This window comes from Drosophila albomicans, chromosome 2L, assembly GCF_009650485.2.
Source record: "Drosophila albomicans strain 15112-1751.03 chromosome 2L, ASM965048v2, whole genome shotgun sequence".
Lineage (NCBI taxonomy): Eukaryota > Metazoa > Arthropoda > Insecta > Diptera > Drosophilidae > Drosophila > Drosophila albomicans.
In genome coordinates, this window is record NC_047628.2 from 20,905,548 (window position 1) to 20,926,673 (window position 21,126).

Here is a 21,126-nt window from a genome sequence, read left to right on the forward strand (position 1 = left end):
GTTTATCTTACCTGCAGCTTGATTGGGCTGCGGCTGTCCGGGTTTCATGGGCGGTGGACTGCCTACGCTTCCGGGCAGCATTTGACCCGCTGCCTGTAGGTTGTGCACCACAGGATTGGGCTTGCCGGGTGGCGGCGATGGCGTCAACTGATGCTGCTGTGGCTGCAGATGTGCTGCTGGCTTCGGTTGCAACAACAGCGATGGATGCGACAAGAACAAACTATGCGGCGGCAACTGGACAGGTGGCGAAGTCTTCTGCTGCTGTTGCACAGGCTGTTTGTAGAGCTGCTGTGGCTGCGGTTGCGGCTGCTGTGGTGGCGGGGCATAGCCGAAGTTGGGCTTGCTCAGCTGCTGCTGCTGCTGTGTTGGCACTGGCTGTTGCTGCTGCTGTTGCGGTGGCAACACCGAGGCCTTCGAGCTCACCACATGCAGTATTTGCGTGTGGGGTGTTGGTGCAGCTGAAGATGTTGTTTGTTTGATGACCAGTGTCTGCTGTTGTTGTTGTTGCTGCTGCTGTTGCAGTGGCACTGCATTTGGCTGCTGCTGCTGTTGTTGTATTCTGGGCGAGTGCGGCGAATGCGCTGTTGGTGGTGGTATGTTGACCAGTAGATGCTGTTGTGGCTGCTGTTGTTGGCCCAACATGTGACGTGCAATAATGTTAGGCTGCAGCAGCTGCTGATTGCCGGCAGCATCCGTGAGTAACATATGCCCGGGATGCGGCTGCTGCTGCTTGCTGGGTGTCAGCGGTTGGTGCTGTTGCTGTTGTTGCTGCTGCTGGTGGAGATTCTTTTCGCGATTGAGCACATGGGCCTTCAGCGGTTGCGGCCCACGCACATTGCTGTGCTGAGCATGGTGCAACACGGTTGGCAGCGGATTCTGCTGCAATACCAATGGTTGCTTATTGGCCAGCACATGTTGCTGTTGCGGCATCTGTGGCTGCTGCTGCTGTTGCTGCTGAATGACCATTGCCGGTTGCGTCGGATTCACATTGCTCTTGACCAGCACACTGACTGGTTTATTAATCAGCGTGGCTGCCGCTTCCTGCACTTGCAACGGCACTGGCTTGCTCAGGGGTGTTATGGGCGTGGCAGGCGCTATAACTGTGGCGCTGATTTGTAGTTGATGCTGCTGCTGTTGTTGCTGCTGTTGCAACTGGTGTTGCTGTTGCTGATGCTGCTGTTGCAGCGGCGCCACATCGTTGCCACTGTTTGCAGGCGCTGCAGCATTGGCTGCTGGCAGATTGCCCTCCTTGCCCTGAGGCATGCCTGCTTGTATGACTCCAGTGACGGGATCGATCAATGCCTTGCTGACAGCATCTGCTGCACCGCCAGTGATCTTCTGTGTGGCCGCAGGAGCAGCTGTCTGATGCATGGGCGGCATGGATGAGTTGATGGCCTGATACGATTCGATCTCGGCGGCTGCAATTGCCTTCTTCTTGGGATGCTGCGGCGTTGGCTTGGAGACGACAACAGGCGGAGCTGGTGGAGGCGGTGTTGGTTCCACAGGTGCTGGTGCCGGTTGTGGAGCTGGTGCTGGCGCTGCTGCTTCCTTTACCTCCGACACGTGCGGCATCTGTTGTTGTGGCGGTTGCTGCGGCTGCTGTGATTGCTGCGGCAGTTGTTGTTGTGGCTGCTGCTGTTGAGGCTGCATCGATGGGGCCGGCGCCTCAACAACAATCGGCGTTGGCGCTGGAGCTGCTGCAGTTGTTGGAGGTGGCAGCAATACTGGTGTGACATCCTCTTGCATGCTCGCTGGTGGATCACAGATTGTTTTGCGGTCTTTAGAGCGCCTTGGTCGGCCCACAGCATTCGGTGCTTGGGCTGTGTCTGCTTTCTTGGCCTGCGCATTGCGACCAGAGCGACGTGGTGGTGTTTGTGCGCCCTTGGGCAATTGTTGTTGCTGCTGTTGCTGCAATTGCTGCTGCAACAGTTGTTGCTGCTGTGTGTTAGTGTTGCGCACCACATCCTCAATGATGTCATCCACAGTGCTTCGATCTTCCTTCTCCTGCAAACGTCGCGACTTGCGTGTATTCGTCGACTCTGAGCTGTCTGTGTTCGGTTCCAACTGAGGCTGTTGCGGCTGTGGTGGCTCTTGCTGTTGTTGTTGTTGCTGAGGCTGCTGCTGCTGTGGTTGCGGTTCCAGTTCGCTGCTATTCTTCACCTTGTTGATGGTGAGAATTAGACGCGGACGCGTATCGTCGGCAGCTGCTGCTGCTGTCACCGTAACCGGAGTCACCTTCACCTTGGGCTCTGCATCGTTGGCATCGTCGTGGAACTCATAAATGTCCTGACTGGAGCCACTTGCCTGGGTCAATGCCTGGTTGCGCGCCTTCTTCTCAGCCGCTGTGGGCACAGGCAGCACATTGGGTGTTGCTGGTGTGATCAGCTCCTTCTGCTGCTGTTGCTGAGCAAGTTGTTGTTGTTGTTGTTGCTGTTGGGCAATTTGCTGTTGCTGCAACTGTTGCTGCTGCAGCAAAAGATTACGTGGCGGACGTCCTTTGCGACCACGAGTAACGGGCACCGTTGCCGGCTTTCGCAGTCGCGTGTGCACTCCATTGTCACCAGGTGAAAGCAGCACACTTGGATCTGTTGCTTGTGGCAACGGCAAGCTAGCTACTTGCTTCTTGCCACCTCGTGGCTGTCGGCCACGTTTTGCGCCTGTTCCACGTGTGCTGGGCGGTCGACCAACCGTCCCCGTCGCCTTCACTGGCAACTGTCGCGTTTCGGTCTCATCCTCTGTATCATGATCATTGGCCAAGGCGGCTGCCGCGGCCGCTGCTGCTGCAGCTGACACTGCTGCTGTTGGGGATTCGCTGACTGCTGCTGATGCTGCTGGCATAACATTTGGTGTTGCCGCCTCAGGTGCTGATGTTGGCTGCACCTCAATCGCCGATACTGGCGGTTGTTGCTGTTGCACTGAGCCACGCTTGTCCTCCTTGGCAGCGGCTGCTGCAACTGGATCCAGCTTCTTGATGACACTGTCAATGTTCACCTCCTTGGCAGACCAATAATCGCTGTCTACCTCCTTCGAGTCCTGCTCGATGAGCTCATCCTGCTTCGGCTGCGATATCTTGATCACATTCTCCTCCGTCAGCAGCGATGTTGCAGCTGCTGCTGCTGCCGCTGCTCCAGCTGCCTTCGAGGCCTGCGGTGAGCTGGCCAAGCTGATGGTTGGCGTTGGCGTGCGTATCACAGATACGCTCTCTGAGGTCTTCACCGGCAACACGACGGGTGTCTCGACAACGTTTGTCGCCTCCTTGGGTGGTGGATAGTGAATGGCTGCCGTTGGTGCGGGAACAATTTGCTGCTGCACAATAATCTTTTGCGCTGGTGGCGCGCTCTGTATAACATTGAGCGATTGTTGGTGCTGCTGCTGCAAGTGTTGCTGTGGTTGCTGCTGTTGTGTGGAAGCACGCACCAATATGGTCGAGGGATGAGGCGGCTGTTGTTGTTGCTGCTGTGCCTGTGGACTGTGTGAACTGTGCGCTGGAACATTGCTGCCTGGCGAGCTCAGCTGCTGTTGCATGTTGCGTGGTAGCTGTTGATGTTGCTGCTGTTGTGGCTGCTGTTGCGCAAACATGGGAGGAGGTGGCGTGAGATGCGTCAGAGGCTGTTGTTGTTGTCGCTGTAGTTTCTGTATATGCAGTTGGTGTTGCTGCTGTTGGGCCTGCTGTTGTTGTAACTGCTGCATTTGCTGCTGCTGCTGTTGTTGCTGCATCAAGTGCTGCGTCTGCTGCTGCATTGGATGAGTCAGTCCACCCGGTGACAAAGGTGGATGCTGCATTTGCTGTGGTAAGTGCTGAGTATGTGGCATCTGCAGCTGCAACTGTTGCATGTTATGCTGCTGTTGCTGTTGCTGCTGCCGCTGTGCAGGTTTGCGATCTACAACCTGCTGATGCTGTATATACTTTTGCACTTGTGGCGCATGTTGCTGCTGCTGCTGTTGTTGCTGATGTGCTGTCATCTTCGGCATTATTTGCGGCGAATGCTGCTGCTGCTGTTGATGATGTTGTTGCTGCTGCGCATTCACATGCAGATTCTTGTGTGGCGGCAAACTACCCATTGGCGGCGAGCTGGCAACCTGCGATTGCGTCGCCTGCTGGGGCTGCACGGTGACCACTTTGCTGATGATGGTCGGATGATGCGACACCGGCAATGGCGGCATCTTCTGCAATGGCAGCGGCATCGGCAGCAATTGGGGTCCTTGTGGAGCAACTGAACTCGATTGCAGCTCAATGACAGACTTTGGCATGCTGTGTGAGGCTTGCTGCTGTTGTTGCTGTGGTGGTAGAGCAGCCCGAGGCATGTAGCTGTTGGGTGTTGGCAACTTTCCAGCTGTTGTGGGTGAGGTTGTTGTTGTCGATGCAACGCCGCGTGATGTGGGACTGGGCAATGGACTCATGTTGCCTGTGGGCGATGTCAACAACGGATGCTGTTGTTGCTGCAGCTGAGGTTGTTGCTGTGGTGGTACCACAGTTCTGACTGTTGGGCTGAGTTGGCGATTAGGCGTACCACGTCCCGGGGACAACAACGGACTATGCGGCGACGGCGCTCGCATACCCACCATAAAAGAGGCACCACCTGGAGCAACCTGTTGAGCTTGATGTTGCTGGTGTTGTTGTTGCTGCTGCTGTTGATGCGGCGATAATATCAAGTGTGGCACCACAAAGTGCGGCGTCTGCTCCGGTATCGATATGGTTGGCGGTTGCATGATCAACGACTGCGTGCGCTGTGGCGGCAACTGATGCAACGGTTGCTGTTGTGCTGGAGCCGGCGCTTGCTTGGGTGTCGATGCCTGAGGCATGATCTTCTGTGTGGTTGTCGGACTGCCAAACGATATCGAGGTAGAGCTGGTGTTGCTGGTTGCCGTCGAGCAGTTGGCCATCACATTCGACAGGTCCAAATTGATGACTGGCGTCGTCGGTCTGCCTGCAGTTGGCACCGCAGCAACGGCAGCAATTGTTGTCGTTGTTGTTGGTGTGCCAGGCACTGGGAGCACCGTCTGCACGGGCTGCACCAACGGCTGCTGCAGCTTGCTGATAGTTGGTGGCTCGATTTTCAGTGGTTGCTTTGCCGAGGTATTCAACACCGTTGGAGCAGGAGCTGTTGTTGCTGCTGCAATTGGCAACTTGGTAATGACCGAGGGTTGAGGCGATGCTGGTGTCTGTGCTGCGACTGAGTCAATGGACTTGTTGCTTGCCATTGGCGAAGATTTCTCCGAAGAGCCGCTGCTGTGCTGCGTGGCAGTTTCATCAATCTTGAGACTAGGTCCACTGCTATCGGCTTCGTCGGGATTTTCCTCAGTGTCCGTATCGATTTGCAGATCCCTTTCGGACTGCGGTGTATCCGCCTTGATGTCCATGTCTTCGTTGCGCAGACTTTGCACCGCCTTGTTCACTTCCTCAGCATCAAGTACCACGCCTACCGAGACCACAACTGGCTCTGGTTCGGGCTCAGGCTCAGGTTCGGGCTCGGGTTCGTTGACGACTTCTTCGACTGCCGATTCAATTGCTTTGGCTGCGAGTGCTGCTTCCTCATCGGGCTCGGCGACAACCACTTCCGTGACGGCTGCGGTCATATCATCCATGCCGTCAAGCGAGTAATCTGCCGTGGATGAGGTTCCAAAGCTTTCACCCAGCAATGCAGAGACGGCGCTCTCAGTCTCCTCCTGCGAGATGGTTACACGTGACTTGCTGTCCTCCATCTTGTCCATAGACTTGATGGCACCAGGTGGAGAGGCCACTGGAATCTTAGGCTCATCTGCCAGTGCATCCAAGAGCGCATTGTTGAACTCTGCCGAGATTGATTGCACGGCTGACTCACTGATCTTGTCATCGAGTTGACCATCAAATCCAGGTATGAAGATCTCCTTCTTTTTGTTCAATCCAGCACTGGTTGGTGAGGTGTTCTCCTGCGCAGCCTTTGCCTCGGCCGCTGCTGCAGATGTGGAGGATGTGGGCGTGGTTACCAGTGGAGCTACAGTACTGCTCACGGGGGTTTCTGCAGATTGTGTCGACAGCATGGAGCTGTTACCCTGGCCAATTGTTGGCGTCTTAGGTATAGGACTGATTAGACGTGGCTTCTCGCGAGTTGGCGACAGCGCATCCGACAAGCGATGCTTGTCTGACAGGCTGGAGCTAGCCGAGGGTTTAATCACAGGCACCAAGATGGGCTCCTCATCGTCATCGCCAAGCAGGCAAGGCAGGCTAGGCGATGGCTTACAAACCGGCGAGCTGCGTTTCGACTCCTTCTCGAGCTGTTCCCCAGCATGCTTGCTGGCTGCCTGCACGTTGATGGTTAGCGAAGTCACCGAAGACGCGGCGGCACCTGATGTGGATGATGTTGGACAGACAGACTCGCGGCGCAACTGCAATTGTTGCTGCTTGTCGAGTTTCTCCTGCTTTTCTTCCTTGGAGCGCTTCTTCTTTTTCTTCTTATCCCGACTCTTGTGCGCCACCGTAGATGTTGTCTCCTTGGACTCAAGCTTGTCGTTTGGCGGCAACGGTGGCTGATGTGGCTGCTGTTGTTGTTCAACGGAGTTATTATCCTCGTTGTCGGAGAAGCGGAACACGTCCGTCATGTCGCTGCGATATGTGGTTGCAGTTGAGGGCGTTGCATCCTCGGGCAGCTTCTGGGTGTCAAAGTCATCCATCAGCTGTGCCTCCAGTGCACGTCCTGCCTCATCCATATCGACACTGTTGTCGTCATCCAGCTTATTGGCAGCTTGTTGCTGCTGCTGCTGTTGTTGTTGCTGCTGTTGATGTTGCTGCTGCTGCTCGCGTGCAGATTTCTCACGTCGCTTCTTCTCGCGCTTCTCCTTGCGATGTCGCTCTCGCTCACTGCGCTCCAGCTCCAAGTCTTCTTGCTGCTGTTGTTGCTGCTGCTGTTGCTGGTGAGATTGCTGTTGCGATTGCAGCTGCTGCGCTGGCTCCTTGTTGCTGCTAAGCTGACTAAGCGGAGGTTCTTGCTTGTAGGTTTGCAGGGCAGCCGAGACCATAGGTCCTGTGGTGGACAGCTGTACTTTGGCCGCCGTGTCTTGCTGCTCGTCTGTCAGCTGAGACTCCTCCTCTTCCTCCTCCTCGTCAGAGATGATGCCAAAGATGTCCTCCATCTTATCCTCGCTGCTGCGCTTCGTTGGCTCCCGAGCGGGCGTGCTCAACGTGGGCGTTGGCGGTGAGGCATTCGATGTATTGGCATTGTACAGCCTTGATGAGGTGTCCAGGCTCTTGGATTTCTTCGACTTCTTCAGCCGATGACGCTCTTCCTTGGAGAGTTTTTCGCTCAGCTGCTCCACTGAGCCACTGGCATTGGTTTCGCTGAGATTGCGCAGCTTCTCCCGCTTCTTTTCTTTGCGCTCCTTGTGCTTGCGACGCTCGCTGGCAGCATTTGGTGTTGTCACTGCATCCAACGTGGCAGCCATCACAACATGTTGTTGCTGTTGCTGTGGCTGCTGCATCTGCTGTTGTGGTTGCTGCTGGTCTGTCTTGAGCTCATCGAAGCTATCGAATTTGTTGGGTTTACAGTCGGATACATCGAAGATGCTGCTGCTGCCGCCGGCACTGGATGCCGCCACAGTCGACACTGCATCGGTTGAGGTCTTGAGACGCTTCTTGCTCTTCTTATGCTTCTTGCGGGTCTCCGGTGAATACTCCTTGATTTTGGCAGCGGCATCGCTATCAACGTAGTTTGAGTAGCTGGCGTTGAAGTACTTGAATTCCTTCTTCAGCTCGGTTTTAATCTTGCGTTCCTCGTTGGAAGAGTGCGAATCGTGTCGTAGCTTGGCAAACTTGGGTAGCTCAGTGTCCGATAGTTGTTCCTGCTTGATTTCCGGCTCCTGCTTAATGCTGCTGCTGTTAGCATTGGCAATCATCTCGGGAGCTGGCAGCGATTGCGATTCTGAATCGGAAGCAATGCGAGTTGAGTGGCAATTCCTTTTGATGGAATGACTGAGGACATTGCGACGTATTTCATCCTCGGAGCTGTCGTCGCCATCACACAAATTTCTCAGGTGTTGCATCTGTTGACGCATGCGTTTCGCATTGAATGCTGCTGTCTTAGCATCCACTTCGGCATCCGAATCGGAGAAGATACGACTGTGCGACAACTTGCGGTAACCTTCGTCATCCTCGTTGCCATCGTCGCTGCTGCTTAGGCCGTGATTGCGCCCATGGAAGCTGCTGCTGCCGCTATTGCGATGATGATGACGATCCTCAAACTCGGTATCACTGTCACCGTCATAGCTAGTGGAACGCTTCTTCTTGGCGCGCGACTGCTTCAGTTGCGAGAATTTCGCCTTGATCTTCTTCTCTTCGGCCTGGCGTTGCATGTTTTTGCAGCTGCGAGCCTTCACTTTGTCGTACATGGACACGTTGGGACAGTCGTCGGGTATGTCAAAGATGGAATGCTTCTTGGAGGCATCATCGGTGTCATCCGAGTCCGCCGAGCTGAGCATCATTTTGCGTGGATGCGTGGAAGTCTCGTCAGATCCCCGAGAGGATTTGCGCTCAACGCTGCGACGATGATGGTGATGATGCTGTTGCGACTGCTGCTGCTGTTGTTGCTGATGATGATGTTGCAACTGCTTGCTGCTCGAGGTGTTGTTGGTATTCGTGGAGCTCAGCTCACCAGCAGAGCTGCCAGCTGCCGAAACGCGTCTGTGGGGATTGTGAGAGGACTCTTCATCTGTGTTTGTCGACTCGGCCACCGAGTGTCGTTTCTTCTCGCGATGATGATGATGATCCCGCTTGCTCTTATGACGCGACGACGAGGAACTGCCGTGATGATGATGCTCGCGTTGCTTGGGCAATGATTGTTGCTGCTGAGATGGCTGCTGTGATTGTTGCTGTTGTTCCTCTTCGCTCGTGTTCAGCGTGTGCAACTGTTGCTGCTGCTTGGATGCAGCTGCACTTGCAGCTGATGCGGATGTGTCTAACTCAGCATTGGCCAACTCACTACTCGAAGCTTTGCTGTGATGCTTCTCACGGCGATGATGCTTAGAGCTGCTGCTGCCATGCGACTTGGAGCTGCTGCTTTTCTCCTCCTTGCAACCGCCTCCGCTGCTGCTGCTGCTCTTGTGCTCCTTTGAGTCACGACGGTCGCCAAGACGCTGCTGATTGGCATTCTGATTGCTGTTCTCCATGCGTATACGCTTCACATAATCCTCATGATTCTGGCCCGTGCGATCGCTGCTGTGATTGCTGTCCTGTGAGCTGAGTCGTCGCTTGTGCAGCCGTGGAATTGGCACAGGAGAATTGCGCGACGACTTTCGAGAGCGCTCTTTATTGCTGCTGCCTTCGACACCAGCATTGGCGGCAGTTGCAGCCGTTGTTGGAGTCGTATCGCCAACAACGGTGGCGGCGTTCTCCTTGTTGTTCTGCCGTTCACAGTCGCTGGGAGTGCTGGCAGTATTGTGAGCATAGAAGCTGCTCGCTTCAGAGCTGGCATCGGACTTGTTTTTGTGATAAGCGGACATGTCACGCATGCGCGCCAGTCGAGCCTCCTGTTCACGTTGCTGCTCCTTTTCACGCTGTTCTCGCTCGCGTTCTTCTCGTTCCTTTTGCTCACGCTCTCGTTCGCGTTCTCGCTCTCGTTCCTCTTGCGCTTTTCGCTCGCGTTCACGCTGCTCTCGCTCTCGTTCGCGCTCTTTTTCCTTTTCCTCTTTGGCCTTGCGCTCTTCGCGTTCTCGCTCCTCCTGCACTTTGCGCTCCTTCTCCTCGCGCTCCTGTTGTTTTCGCTGTTCCTTTTCGCGCTTTTCACGCTCTTGTCTTTCCTTGTGTTGCGCCTTCTCCTTTTCCCGCTCCTGACGCTGCTGCTCCTTGTCGATTTTCTCAACTGGATCGTCCGACTCGCTGGAATCATCGTCCACTTTTGGCGTTGCCGACTTAGAGGACTGTGACGTGACGGAGTTTTTGCGTTTATCGGAGCTGGAACTTGAGGAGGAGGACGAGCACTTTTTGGAGGACTTTTTGTCGGCATCGGAGCGATTGTTGTGCTTGCTGCTGCTGCCATGCGTCTTGTCGCTGCTGCTCTTTTTCGATGAGGATGTGGAAGATGTCGAGTTGGTGGCACTTTTGCTGCCAGCTTTGGTCTCCATATCATCCATTGAGTTGTTTGGCGGTTGCTTTTGTACGTGTGTGGTTGTTGCTGAGGAACTGTTACCGTTAGAGGAGGTAGAGCTGCCACTGCTTGTAGTGTTGCTGCTGCCTGTGGTGCCCACGTTGGTGCTGCCAGGCACTGAGGCCGACTTCTGCAGCGTACGTGGCTCGATTGCAGCGCCAGCTGGCACGCTGAGGCTCTTATTAAGCTGCTGCTGCTGCTGATGTTGCTGCTGCGGATTGCCCGTTGACACTGGTGGCTTCGTCTTCTGCACCTCTGGGGGCGGTGGTGGTGCTGGCTGCACCGCTGGCGGCGGCGCTGCCGTGTTTGGCAATGGCGGGTGTGAGGGAAATGGATATTGCAGACCTTTGGTGGCTCCGGCACTGCTGACCGATGTGGCGGCAACTGTGGCTGCCGCCGTCGGTACTGCTGTTGTTGTCGCTGTAACGCTTGTACCAACACTTGACTTGGCCAGTTGGCCAAGATTGCTGGCCGCAGCGGCATTAACCACACTGGGCGAAGGCGACGGACTGTTGTAGGGCGACATCGATGCCTGAGGCGAGTTCATGGGCGACAAGCTACTCAGACGTTGCAATAGGCCGGTCGTCTTGCAGCTGCTGCTGCTGCCACTGCCACTTGCATTGCTACTGCTGCAGTTACCAATGATGGGCGTCGTCTTGGTTGCCGCCAAATTGGGCAATGCAGGCGAAGTGTTGCCACTGCAGAGACCATGTCGTGCACTGCCAGCGATGGTGGAACCACTGCCAAAGTCTGTCATTGCAGGCTCGTACCATTGATTCTTCTTCAGTCGCTGGAAGTCATCGTCGAACACGGATTTCTTGGCCAGCAGTGACTTGACAATGTCCGACGGCTGCAGCTCATCAATGTCGAGGAACTTGTGACGGGAATTGCTTGTCGAACTGGACACAGTGCCGCTGGAACTGTTGCTATTCCCTGAGCCCGTCTGATGCGCCGAGCTCAAGCCACTGAGGTTAGTCGTGTGCATCGAGAGCTGCCACGACGGCGTGTTCGATTGACTGCCGCTGCTGTGGCTGTGACCATGACTGTGACCGTGACCATGACTATGACTGTGGCCATGGCTGGGATTTGTGTTGTTGCTGCTGCTGCCACCGGACCAGCGCTCGTAGTTCTCCTCAAAGTTCCGCAGTCGCTCATCGAGCGACGGACTGCCTCCTGTCTGACCGCCAGGCACATCCGAGTCACTTGAGTTGGAGCTGAGGGAGCGTGGACGCGCAGGACTTTGCATGAGACCAACCGACAACGATTGCTGTTGTTGCTGCTGCTGAGGCTGGTGATGTTGTTGCTGCTGCTGTTGGTGGTGGTGGTGATGATGATGATTGGAGCGCCAGTAGCGAGAGGAGGGACTGGGCAGAAACGCCGAACTGGACGCAGTCGCTGAGCCGCTCATTGTAGCGGCGCCTGCACTTAGACTAGAGTTGTTATTGTTGTTGTTGCTGCTGCTGCTGTTGTTGTTGGTGTTTAGCAAATTGACCGTCGTCGTCATCTGTTGCAGATAACTACAGACGCCGCTAGTCATGCCGCTGCCAGCATTGCCCAAAGCATTCCGCTGTTGTTGAAAGAACAGCACACCAAATTTGGGCAACGGCAGCCACATGATGTCGCGCACTCGCTCTCGCGCCCGCTCCCTGGGAGGAGGCAGACGACGCGGCTCTGTGGGCAGCACCTCGGGTCGCTCATCGCACAGCGGCGTGCCAGGACGTGAACCGTCGGCGCTCTCGCCACCGCTGGCCTCGTGTGAGTGATGGGAATGTAGCTGATGGCCGCGTCCCCGCGACGCATGATGATGATAGTCATCGTTGGGCGTGGGTGCGGCCAGTGTGGGCGTCAGAGCACCACTGCTGCTGCTGTTCGAGGTGGCGGTGGCTGTGGAGTTCGATTGCGACAGCGGTTGCTGCAACTGTTGCAGCTGCTGCAGTGAGCCAGTGACACGACGTCGCTTCGCCGCCAGCGAGGCATTCATCAGATGCTGCTGATCCATACTGCTCGCTCCAACCAGACCGTGGCGAAATGCCGATGAATTGGACAGCGCTGACAAAGCGCCCACATCGATGGAGGGCCGGCGACAATTAATCATCATGTTGTGATGCTGTGTCGGCGGCGGCGCCACCGCTGCAAATTTGCCAGCCTCGGAGACGCGTCGGATTTCGCTTTTGCGATTCAATGGATCGTGTATGACATCACAGTTGGACAGCGGATTCGGCTTGTTGCTGTGGCCAGAGGACGATGAATCGTTGCTCGTATCCATCAGCTGCGACTGCAAACAAAAAAAATAATGGGGAAGCCATGAGTTGAGGTCAAGTTTATTAAGAGATCCGACAAGCAATAGGATTGATTTCCTTTATCGATTATCTTTTGAAAACAATATAAAAGAGAATTCAACTTTCTAACTTAATTTGCCCAATTAATAAAATTCGGTGCACTTACCGCACTAGCGTTGGAATGATGATGATGATGGTAATCCATTTTGATGCGTTTGCGCGGACTGACCACGCCCTCATCACCACTGGACGGGCATTCCTCGAGTTGTTGTTCTGGCAATTGGAAACGTTGATTGTGCACATGATGGCGCAAATCTACAGATGTCTTACCACAACGTCGCCGACTGTTGCTGCTGCTACCATTTCCGCTGTTGTTCAGCGTCACCTCGAGCGTTTCACTGTTGCTGTTGCTGCAATTAACGGCCGGTCCTAGACGTGCTATCACTGGTGAATCGGAACGCAACCCCATACTGCCAGCATCATCGTCCTGTGCCTGACTGTTGTTGCTATTGTTGCCACCACTGCTGCTGTTGTTGCCCGAGTACTCGTCAAAGTTGCGAAAACGTCGACCCACATCGTTAAAGTCAAAGTCGATGGTGTGTCGTGCATTGCGCGCCATACGCATCCTTGCCTGCACCATTGCAGCCGGCGACATAGGCATCGAACTCTGTCCCACCACCGATGGCAGCGTTGTCGACGTCGATCCACTGTTGCTCACAATTGCCGAGGCAATGCTTGGCGCGGGCATCGCGTTGCTGGACGAGCTGCTGCCGCTGCTGTTGTTGACGGGTGTGCCACTGTTGCCGTTGTTGTTGCCAGTAGTACTGCCAGCTCCGCTGCTACTCCCTGGTGTGCTGCTGCCGGGTGAGCAGCCATCATTGGAGTTCTGATGCCGGCTAAAGGAAGAGGCGCGCGAACGTGACTGTGACGATTCATAGCGATTAAAGCGTGACGCGGATGTTGATGACGTTGAGGAGTTGCCTGCAAAGAAACATAATTGATATGAATAAGACACTTTTCTCTTAGCAACTCAAGTAAGCTTTATACATACCCGCATTTGGTTGCTGCGCCGTCTGTGGTTGTTGTTGCTGTTGCGGCTGCTGTTGTTGGGGCTGTTGTTGCTGCTGCTGTTGTTGCTGCTGCTGCTGTTGCTTCTCCTGCTTGTCATAGAACGCATCCTGGCATTCGCGCGAGGCAAAGTCCACTTGCAGCTTGCGACCACGCATGATCGTGCCACGCATATCCTTGACCGCAGCCTGCGCATTCTGCACCTGATCGTACAACACCAGTGCCAACTGGCGACTACGATCGATGCTCACTTTGGTCACTGTGCCGAAGCGTGTGAACTGCGATTGCAGAAATGATTCGGATACCTTTTCGCCAACGCCATCAATCCAGACGCAATTCGTGGGCATTGATTTGCCAAAGCCAAGCTTAATCCGATTGCTGCCCAAATGTTCGCCATCCATTTTACGCATGGCCTTCACCACGGACACAATATCGGAATACTGACAAAAGGCATACGCGTTGAGTCCTTGCTTCTTGATGTCGATCTCAATGATCTCGCCAAAGCTCTCAAAGTGGACGCGCAGCTCACTGGCCGTAATGTCCTTCTCCAGGTTGCCAATGAAGAGCGTACGCGTCGATTTCGGATGGTATTCATCGAGCTCAGCTTCATATGGCCGAAACTCATTGTCCTCGACATCGTAGCCCTGATAGGGTTCCACTTCGATTTTACAGCCAAAGAAATGTTTGTCGTGTGAGACCTCGAGCGCTTTTTCCACATCGTCCGGTTTCTTAAAACAGACGAGCGCATAGCGTTCTGAGTTCTGACCCACGACCTTCACCCACGTGACCTTGCCGTGCTTTTTGTACTCGTGAAAGAGACCATCCTTAAGAGATGTGTCCGAGGAACGTGCGGGCAGGTTGCGTACTCGTATCGCCAGCGGTCGATTATCTTCGGAATGCACCACCGGATTAGCGGTCAAGCAGCCGCTGCTGCTACTGCTGCTCGAGCTACTACTGCTGCTGCTGCTCGAACCGCAGCCACCGCCGACATTGCCACTGGGATTTGAAGAGTTGCCTACGTAGAAGATGGGATTGTTAGTTGCCTTATGAGCGAGTAAATAGTTAAAGTGGTACTTACTGGTAACTGCTACGCAGGACTGCAGGCTGCGTGAGCTGCGCGATGAGGTGGATACACCACCGCCAGCGCCTCCACTGCTGCCTCCAGCACCAGCGACACCGCCGCCAACGACAACATCAGCACAATTGCCCGATATCGGGCTGGACGCGTGCGAATGCGACGATGAGTGCGACGACGCCGACGATGAGCTGTGCGAGCTGCTGTAACTGCTCGGTGAACGCGAATGCGAGCGACTCGACGATGTGGTGCTCCGGCCATGTAAATGATGACGCGGCGCTCGACCACCACCGCCGACCATTTGCGGCGTCGCATTCCCATTATCGACTGCTGCTGCCAAGGCGGCGGCCACATTTAAAATGTCGCCGCTTCCGCTAACTCCGCCACCACTTGCTCCTCCTACTCCGCTGTTGTTGCCACTTGAAGCTGTTGCTGCTGCTGTTGCAGCAATTGGCATCGTTGGAGTGGCCGTGTTTATTGTATTATTTAAACTATTACTACTAAAACTATTGTTTGTGATTGTACTTGTCGTCGTCGCTGCTGCTGCCGCCGCCGCTGCCTGTGCAACACTACTTCCGCCACCGCTTCCTGGGCCGCCACCCGGCGACTCGGAGCCACTGCGTCCTGTGGCCGACTTGAGCAGCTTATTCAGTTTACTGACGCCAGCAACGTTTCTACTACTGCTGCTGTTGCTGCTACTACTACTGTTGTTGTTATTGTTGTTGTGTTGCAGGTGGATTTTGCGTAACGATGTTTCATCCGTAGCACTGCCCGCATACGCAACACTGCGATGCATGGCGGTTGTTGTTGTGGTGGTGCTTGAGGATGCTGATGCCGCTGCTGCTGCCGCCGCAGCCGCTGCCACCGCCGCGATCGTGGTGTGCGTATGCGGCGATTGCGAGTGGGCGGGTGATGTTGCAACTGCTGCGGTTGCTGTTGTGTACGAGGCGGATGTGTTGTAGTGATGATGATGTGGATGCGAATGCGGATGATGATTGATCGGTGAGCTGCTCATTATTATGCCGCCAGCTGCTGAGACGCCGGCATTGCCACTGCCACCAGGACTTTTCAGATGCGCTGTCGTCGCAGCAGCAGAATCGTACCATGACTGCGGTACGCGTGTGTTTTGGTTAATGTTGTTGTTGTGCTGCTGCTGCTGCCCTGGAGAGGCTTGCTGCTGCTGCTGTGGCGTTGTTGTCGCTGCTGTTGACAGTGCACCGCCAGCTCCTGCTGCACCAGCTGCTGATGCTGTTGCCGCTGTCGTCGTCGTTGTCGTCGTGTTGCTGCTGTTGCTGCTTGTCGCTGACGCACCAACTGCTGCTGCTGCTGTTGTGGCTGCTGCTGCTGAACCATTCCTATACAAGCGATCTCGAGCGCGCGATCTTTCGCTGCTGTTGCTATTGTTGTTACTGCTGCTGGTGACAGTTGCTGCTGCTGCTGCGGCGACTGCGTTGCTGGTGGCTTGTTGGTAAACTAGACGGCTGCGATCGTAGTAGTTCCTTTCGAAGCTGTTTGTCGGTGGTTCTTCTGTAGACCTGCAATAGAATAAATACAATTCGATTTAGTACAACAAAAACCACAAAACAGTTGGCAGCACTTTGTGTTAGTTTTTGGTTATCGATATGCTGTGGATTACATGTATCGTTGGTTATATCATTATCGTTATTATTATTATTCTGATTATTGATTGGCCCCCACCCACCTCCGCATAATACGTTTGTTTTTACACAGAAGAAAACCTTGTCAATTTGCGGCTGCAACTGTTGTTGCTGCTGCTGTTGCTTCTACTTCGGCTACTGCTGCGGCTGCTAGTCGAGTTCGAGAAGGAATTCATCCGGTTGAGGATCGATTTTAGCCTCGCGCCAAATGGGCGCCTTTTGTTTTCTAACATGGAGGCAACGATCGTTGCTGCATCTGCCGACAGCCCATGGAATAATTATTTTTTTTTATTTATGGATTTTTTGAGCACACGAGAGCGAAAAATTTCACCGGCGAAAAAAATAAACGGCGCCAAATTCAACGTCTGCCGACGTCGTCGTCGTCTGTTTACGCGGCAGAACTTGGCGAGTGCTTTAACTTTTTTCTCTTTTTTTCAATTCGTTTTTTTTTTCTTTTTTTGCGGACACACTCAAACACACACGTACACACGCATACACATAAACATGAGCCGGTGCCGGGTACAACACAGAAGAGGAAGACTGCTGCTTCGGAGAGCGAAAGAAAAGAGACTGCTGATGCTAGGAAAGGCAAACCGGTTTCGTATTATTTATTTACACACACACACACTAGTTTTAAATTCGCTTTGCTTCAATAACTATTTTAGTTTTGCAACACATCAAAATATAATATGTTTGGTTTTCGTTTTTCTGATTTTCTACAGTTTTTCGTCAATCGTTTTGCCGCCGCTTCTACTTGGTGATCTGCTTTCATGCCGTGATCAGGGTGACCGCAAGTGCTCATTTCAAAATATACTATTTAAAGCCGCACAAATATACCGCTTCGGATAACCAACCACGAGCATCGGCGAGCAATGTTGCCAGACCGTCAAGGCATTGTCGCATGCTACTTAACAGCTCTGTAAACGTTGGTATATTTATGCTTACATTTGCTTGACATTTGCCACTCGTGAAGCATATAAATAAACTGCTGCTATTAAATACAAGTTTTATTGTACAAAAATCAACGTGAAGCAATAAAAATAACAAACACAACTAAACAAGAACCAATAACAGCACGCTGTTAATTCAACAGACTGTTAATGTTATTGCAGCGCTTATCTCACTGCTATTATTAGGGTGGACACAAAACGACTATTCACACACGCAGCCAAACACCAAAAAAAAGTAACGACGCATTTCCCAGGTAAAAATTGGATGTTGCGTCTACCTGAATGAAAATCAACCCTGTCATAAATTAACTTGCGACGCAAAAGAAGGAAGGCACCCAAATGACAGGCCTATATTTTCACACAAGGGAAAACGGGCGCGACCTTAACTAAAGTTGTCTCTATTGTTTCCCTTTGAAGGGAAAACGTTTTCTAACTACACCAGAAAAAAATAAAGCAGCAATAACAGTGGGTATTATTAAAAATGACACACACATTTACATAAGTACGTGTGTGAGTGTATCGAACCGCCCTTGTGACCTTAGCGATCGATTTGCAGCGAAAGCGTTCAATGGCATCACAGTCGGCTTATGACACAGTTCGATAATCTGCTGCGGCTGCATTTATTTATACCCAACTGGAAGACATCACTGCGATCACTTACAGTTCACACACACACACACATGCATATGCTACTGTGCATTTACATGGAAATCATGGCGTAATGTAATTAGAAATTTCCCATAGAATTGTCATTAAAACTGAAGGGCAACAACGCAACTGAGGCGACGTGTGAAAAATGCTGTCAACAAAATGAGCAATTTACTAAGGCTACTTCGCATACATTTAGCACGTCGAACAATAGTTTATCATCGTAAAGCAAAGTGCAATAGCAGAAAATATCATGCAATTATTTCTATTTAAAAATCGCATTTTTAGGAACAAATTTAGTATTGAACGCTAAAGGGTATAGAAATCTTTTGAAATTAATGACTAAATGGAAAGGAAAAGATCTTTCTGAAAAATAATATCGTTTAAGGCAAATTAAATATGTCTGTTCTAATGTCGATTTCACTAGAATATGTTCCAAATGTTATATAATAAATTAGTTTTATTTAAGATCTAAAAAAGGAGTGAAATGTTTAGAACTTATAAAAATATATGAGTTTTATCTACTATTCATATTTTCATAGAATTCATTTGATATACTGAAAAATATTAAAGATATTCAGCTTTATTTGAAATTGGTAAATATGGAACTGCTTTAAATTTCTTTAACTAGAATTTAATTGCAATTTATTTGAAACAAAACGCTTACTTCAATCGCAGCTGCAAAATTTCTGAGAATATACAGTTGTTTGATGAAAAGATTAAAGAGAATGCCATCATCTATAATAATCAAGGGATTAATATTTTATCCTTTTTAAAGTGATTATTTCTGGGTGAAATTGCTTTTGTCTTTCGTGTGGAGAATACAATTTGTTGTGTTAAAGTTAAGTAAATATCCTGGCTTACTGTTTCGCCAAATGCAATTTTGTATTTGTATTCCGCAAACACATACACACACATATGCACAGATAAGCACTCTCGCACACACACACACACACATACATTTGATGAATTGAAGCCCCATCCGAAAGATTTTTAAAGCCGCATTAAGCGCTTTAAGCGCGCCACGACTAACAAAATGGGAGCGAAGAGGGGGAGGTGCTTAAAACATGCCCATGTATAACATACACGGGATATAGTATTATATATATATATATGGTTTAAATGTATGTATGATAGATAAAGCTGCAGTTTCCAGTTTCAGAAACTGCTGGAAATCATCATATGAGTGTGTGTATGTGTGAGTGGGTGGGGAGAGTGTTTACTTGTGTGTGTGCGTGTGTTGCAGGCAACCTGAGAATAGTCAGGCGGTTGGGCAGCTATACATGGTAAATAGCCATTCACATATACACATGTATGTAGTTAGTTACAGACGTGAGTCCATATACTCAGCTATATGCTAGATATATATTCTATATACCAAAAGCAATTGCATTCACAGAGCTCAGGCTGTGGCTGTGGCAACTGCCGCTTGCCCCTTGCTGCTGCTGCTGCTGCCACTTGCCCGGCATGCGCAGTGAGGCGGGCGAAAAATCAATTCAGCTAAAAGTGCGCCCGGTTAGGGAAGTGCAGGGCCAGGCCAAAGCACAGTGTCGGAGGAGGCTAGGACAGCACCGCAGAGCAGAGCAGAAGAGCACAGAACAGAGCAGAGCAGAGCTGCGGCAGCTCTCCAACACAATGGCAACATTTGTTGCGCCGCAGCAGAAGCAGAGCAAAGTAATCCCCGAGTTCTAGAGACGAACTCCCGGCATCCTCCTGCTGTCCTGCTGTTGGGAATGAAGCTCAGGACATTGCCGTAAATTGCATTACTGCGACGCCCGACAGCGAGTGAGTGTGTGGGTTTTAAGGGGGGAGGGACACTCTTATGTAATACATAGAAAGAGAGAGAGAGAGAGAGAGAGCAAGGACAACATCACAGGACAAGGCTTGGTCCTGGGCTAAAAAGTTTTGCGGCTGCTGCTGCTGCCAACTCAGCGAACGTCCTTGTTTGAGGTTATTTCTGTGTATAACTGAGTATTGTCCATGTGTGTGTGTGTGTGTGTGTGTGTGTGTGTGTGTGTGTGTGTGTGTGTGTGTGTGTTTGGGTGTGTGTATATATGTGTACAACTTTTTTGCAACTTGAAATTCCTGAAATCCCTTTTAGCCTTTCATTCAATCATTGCTGAGGCTGACGGCAATGGCAACAACAACGACAACAACAACAGCAGCGACAGTAACAACGACAACAACGACAACGACGGCGGCCCCATTGGATATCAAATGCGGGAGCTTCGGACTGCAGCAGTCAAAGTAATTTGAGGACTCTGCCACAGCCCGTGGGGCGTGAAATTTATCAACATCAAGCAAAAAAAGGGAACACAACAGCAACAGCAGCTACATACAGCAAACGCTTCTGGCAAGTTGAAGGACACGGGAATGACAGCCGCCTTCAGGACATTGCAGGCAACGGCAACGAACGTAACGTAAACACGAAATACGAGACTTATAAATAAGCAGCGCTCAGGCTCAGCTCACATCCATTCACACCAATCAAACCCTCTTTGGCCAGAGATATTAGAGATATTTCAGTCTGTATCGCAGCACATCAATCATCTGCAATCGTGCTTAGAATCTTTTAATGATCTGATAAGGCATTGTTACAAGTATTTTCGCAAATTGTGTGAGATATTTTTAAGAAGCGGAAAGGGGAGGATTCTAGAAAATATTATTCTCTGAATATAATATAATAGAAATATCCAAATTCATGTGAAATCCATTTTCAGAAATATTCTTAAACATTTTGATATTAGCCAAGTTTCTTTCTTTTCATCGATTTTTTTTCAACTATTCTTCTTAGTTTCCCTGGTATTTCAATAATATACTTCCTTGATTATATTAAAAATATTGAAGACAATTTCCCTCAACTCTTTTTCAAATATTTGCTTAAACGTTTTGCTGACTTACTGTATTTAAAAAAGATGTTACTCTTATAATATTGAAAGCGTTCAGTTATTCTGTTTGATGTTTAGTTTTTCCAGTGTTTAATTAAGGGACAGTTTAAATATTATTTCAAATCTACAGCTATCTTCTTTTGTTTCATATATAACTCTTGCATAAACCGAAACATTTTACTAGCTGCAAATAACTTAATTAAATGTTGTTACACCATAGAAATCTCAATACGAGAAATTTACTAACTAAGATATTAGCTATTTACTCTTTATGGTATTTCCTTTTCTACTCTAATATTTATATTGATAAAGCATTCAAATGCAATCATGTGAAGTCAGAATGCATAGTAAACTGAAATAGAATATGGTTATACTTCAGACAAATATTGAAAATGTTTTCAATGCGAATCGTACCCAAAAACATAATATAAACTCTTTGCAAATA

General features: G+C 51.2%; 1 protein-coding gene across 11 annotated transcripts in view; it reads right to left on the reverse strand.

The window, feature by feature from the left end:
* LOC117563342 (protein split ends) overlaps positions 1 to 21,126 on the reverse strand; it is a 77,409-nt gene that overhangs the window by 3,956 nt on the left and 52,327 nt on the right. For 7 of the 11 annotated variants that reach the window (XM_052002875.1, XM_052002874.1, XM_052002881.1 and 4 more), the window contains 4 exons: positions 14,541 to 16,072; positions 13,446 to 14,477; positions 12,561 to 13,375; positions 12 to 12,390 (listed from right to left, as the gene is read on the reverse strand). In XM_052002875.1, coding sequence (XP_051858835.1) covers positions 12 to 12,390; positions 12,561 to 13,375; positions 13,446 to 14,477; positions 14,541 to 16,072 — 15,758 coding nt within the window. Of the gene's footprint in view, positions 1 to 11; positions 12,391 to 12,560; positions 13,376 to 13,445; positions 14,478 to 14,540; positions 16,073 to 16,239; positions 16,930 to 21,126 lie in introns of those variants that run through there. The other 4 variants (XM_052002885.1, XM_052002879.1, XM_052002877.1 and 1 more) reach the window with 3 other exon arrangements.